The sequence below is a fragment of the Solanum pennellii genome, chromosome 4 (genome assembly GCF_001406875.1).
Source record: "Solanum pennellii chromosome 4, SPENNV200".
Taxonomy (NCBI): Eukaryota; Viridiplantae; Streptophyta; class Magnoliopsida; order Solanales; family Solanaceae; genus Solanum; species Solanum pennellii.
The window spans coordinates 60,553,440-60,557,595 of record NC_028640.1 but is presented as its reverse complement, the minus strand read 5'-3'; the positions used below and the strand labels follow the sequence as shown (position 1 = coordinate 60,557,595).

Here is a 4,156-nt window from a genome sequence, read left to right as displayed (position 1 = left end):
TTATATTTCACGCAAGATATTTAAGGCTTGAAAAAATTGCATTGTTGTTTGTGGTTCTCATTTGTTTCCTCTATCCATTTTTTTTATTTCCATCGTGTCTTTAGGTCTCTCTATTGTCTCCCTTTCTTTTCATTTCATTTTGGTTTCATTCCTTTGAAATTTTCATTGAATTTAGTCGATTACTGTTTGACTGCAGATTTGTTATTTTGTTTGCTTTATATTTTACACATCATGCCGTGTTTTTCTTGCCTTGATCTTCAAATCAGGGGTGGGCATAAACACTGGAAAATCGAAACACCGAACCGAACCAAAGTTTTTCATAATTTCGGTTTCGGTATTTCGGTTTTTGGTTCGATGTTCGCTTTATTTTTTTGTATTTTTTGGTATTTCGGTTCGGTTTTTGGTACGTATTATTTTGATTTTCTGTATTTCGGTTTAAACCTAAATATTATACTATAATTTATATTATATTAATTAATAATTATTAATATTAAATAATTTTTTAAAAAAGAAACCCTATGGCCCTATTCCTCTCTCTTTCATCTTTCTCCTGATTTTCTCTTGGTCTTTCATCTTCCTCTTGGCTCTTTCCTCTTCCTTTTCTCCTCTTCCGCCAGCCAGAAGCAGCAGCCGCAGCTGCGCCGTCCGCCAGAAGCAGCAGCAGCAGCCGCGCCGTCTGCCATCAAGCAGCCAACAGCCGCGCCGTCTGCCATCAAGCAGCCAGCAGCCGTGTCATCCGCCATCAAGCAGCCAGCAGCCGCGTCGTCTGCCATCAAGCAGCCAACAGCCGCACCGTCTCAGCCAGTCAGGTTTGGTTTTTGTTATTTTTTTTTGTTCTTGACTTCTTTCGTTTTTTTTTCTTTCTGATTTTGTTTTTGTTACTAGTTATTGTGAATTTATTGTGATTTTTTTTTATATATAGATGGCTGAACAAAAATAACTAAATATGGGTGTAGCTGATCAAAGTCGAATAAGTATGGCTGATTCTACGGATAATACACCTAGTAATAGCAATGATCCGTCAATTGGCACAGAAGTAACAAAAAAAAGAAAAGAAATGGATCCTAGATCTCCTGTTTGGCAACACTTTGAAAAGGTTTTTGAAAATGGTGTATTAGTTAAAGCAAAGTGCTTACATTGTAAACAATACTATGCTGCCAATACAACAAGAAATGGAACAAGTGGACTAAAACAACATTTGACATATCGGTGTAAAGTGTATAAACCTCCGACTGTTGCACTCGGTATTCAAAAATTATTAAATATTCAAAATAACAATTTAGAGACTTAGAAATTTGAGCAAGAGGTATGTAGGAGAGCTTTAGTTGAGATGATTATTTTGGATGAACTACCTTTTAGTTTTGTTGAAAAAGAAGGCTTTAAGAAGNGCAGCCGCGCCGTCCGCTATCAAGCAGTCAGTAGCCAGCAGCCGCGCAGGTTTGTTTTTTGACTTTTGTTATTTTTTTTTGTTCTTGACTTCTTTCGTTTTTTTTCTTTCTGATTTTGTTTTTGTTACTAGTTATTGTGAATTTATTGTGATTTTTTTTATATATATAGATGGCTGAACAAAAACAATTAAATATGGGTGTAGCTGATCAAAGTCGAATAAGTATGGCTGATTCTACGGATAATACACCTAGTAATAACAATGATCCGTCAATTGGCACAGAAATAACAACAACAAAAAAAAAGAAATGGTTCCTAGATCTCCTGTTTGGCAACACTTTGAAAAGGTTTTTGAAAATTGAATATTAGTTAACGCAAAGTGCTTACATTGTAAACAGTACTATGCAGCCAATACAACAAAAAATGGAACAAGTGGACTAAAACAACATTTGACTTATCGGTGTAAAGTGTATAAACCTCCGACTGTTGCACCCGGTATTCAAAAATTATTAAATATTCAAAATAACAATTTAGAGACTTGGAAATTTGAGCAAGAGGTATGTAGGAGAGCTTTAGTTGAGATGATTATTTTGGATGAACTACCTTTTAGTTTTGTTGAAAAAGAAGGCTTTAAGAAGTTCATGAGTAAAGTCCAGCCTTTGTTTCATATTCCTTCTCGTAGAACCATAGCAAGGGATTGTTATGAAGTTTATGGTGAATTGAGAATAAATTTGAAACAATCTTTAAGAGAAATACAACCAAGAATTTGTCTCACAACAGACACATGGACTTCAGTGCAAAGAATCAATTATATGTGTTTGACTGCTCACTTATTGATAGGGATTGGGTGCTTCATAAAAGAATATTGAATTTTTGTCCTATCACTAGTCATAAAGGTGAGTATTTGGCTGAGTCTATTAGTAATTGTTTACTTGATTGGAAGTTGGATGACCTTTTTACTGTTACGGTTGATAATGCCTCTTCAAATGATGTGGCAGTTTTAGAGTTGTCCAAAAAATTAGATATGTGGGGAACTAATTTGATGGAAGGTAAGCATCTCCATGTGAGATGTATGGCTCATAAACTTAATCCAATTGTGCAAGATGGTTTGAAAGAAATAGGTCCTTCTATCAAAAGGGTGAGACAAATGGTGAAATATGTTAGATCATCTTCTTCAAGGACAAGAAATTTCTTGAAACGTGTTGAAATGCAAAAGATAGAATGTGATAAGATGTTGTCTTTAGATGTGCCTACTAGGTGGATTTCCACCTATTTGATGTTAGACACAGCAGAAAAGTTTGAGAAGACTTTTGAGAGGTTTGATCTTTATGATGGTAATTTTAATTCTTTTCTTGTTACTGATGTTTGTGAAGATGGAAGTATCGCAGGGTCAATTCAATATGAAGATTGGGCTAATGTGAGGAATGTCACAAAGTTTCTTGAAAAATTTTATGAGCTCACTTTGAAAGTTTCAGGTTCACGGTATGTTACTTGTAATGTTCATTTTGAAGATATATGTGAACTTGATGCTTATTTGAAATTATGTATAGCAAGTGATGACCTTGATTTGAGTAAAATGGCTTCGGGAATAAAAGAAAAATTCAAGAAATATTGGGATACTCCTGAAAAAATGAACAAAATAATTTTTATTGCTTCTATTTTGGATCCTCATTGTGTATCTTAGTTTTGCTCTTGAAGAATTACTTGGGGAAGAAACGAGAAATGTTGTGAATACGAAAGTAGAGGCTTACTTGAGGAATTTGTTTGCGATATATGTAAGTAAGTATGAAAAAGGTTCCAAAAGTCAACCATCTTCATCTGACTCATCTGTTTCTTCTGCTTGTGGTATTTCTCAAAATGTGTCCAAAAATCTTTGAGAACTAAGTTGCACATGAAGGAACAAAAAAATGATTCTGGAAGTTTAGGTGTTAAATCTGAGTTGGATAAATATCTTCTTGAAGACCAAGAACCTGAATCTGGAGATTTTGATATTTTGAGTTGGTGCAAAGTTAATTCTCCTAGATTTCCTGTACTTTCACAGTTGGCTCGAGATGTATTGGCTATTCCTATGTCGAGTGTGGCATCGGAATGTGCATTTAGCACCGGTGGTCGAATTCAAGATCCCTTTAGAAGTTCATTGACTCCCAAATGTGTGCAATGTCTTATTTGTGTCCAAGATTGGCTTAGACAAGAAACCAAGCCTATTTGTGTTGAAGAAAGTTTGGAGTTTCTTGAAAAAATTGAACTTGGTAAGACTTTTTATTTTTTATTTATTTTTGAAAAAAATAAAATACTTATTGTGTTGTATATTGTATGACATGTTTCTTTTTCTTAATTATAGAGATGACAAATAGTGGAAGAAACTCTTCCATTGTTGATCTATGATTGACTTGCAAGCGGTGAATTTAATACATCATTTATTTAATCATATCATTTTTTTAATATTAAAAGTAGTATTCTAAGTTTCTAATATTTGATTTTATCTTAAAAGGTCCAAGGGTCAAGACAATGAAGAAATAATTTTGTTGGCACGTGACACTTGAAAGTTGAAAGCGATCTCATGGAAGAAAGTCAAGAAACTCATCATTGTTGTTTGTTATTGTTGACATGTGAATCGAAAGTAATCTCATGGAAGAAGACAAGAAGTTTAAAATACATTGTTTGTTGCTTATTATTGTTTATTATGAGCTCATGAAAGACTTTATTGTTATTTGTTAGATTGTTATTATGTTGTATATGTGAAGACATTAACTACAAATCTACAATGCAA

The 4,156-nt window shown here is 33.7% G+C and overlaps 1 protein-coding gene across 1 annotated transcript; it reads left to right on the top strand.

Moving 5' to 3' along the window:
* Window positions 1–1,581: 1,581 nt before the first annotated feature.
* LOC107016865 (zinc finger BED domain-containing protein RICESLEEPER 2-like) lies at window positions 1,582–3,263 on the top strand. Its single transcript, XM_015217192.1, has 3 exons — window positions 1,582–1,733; window positions 2,227–2,868; window positions 3,071–3,263. The coding sequence occupies exons 1-3, from the start codon at window positions 1,582–1,584 to the stop codon at window positions 3,261–3,263; spliced, it is 987 nt and encodes a 328-aa protein (XP_015072678.1).
* Window positions 3,264–4,156: the final 893 nt, after the last annotated feature.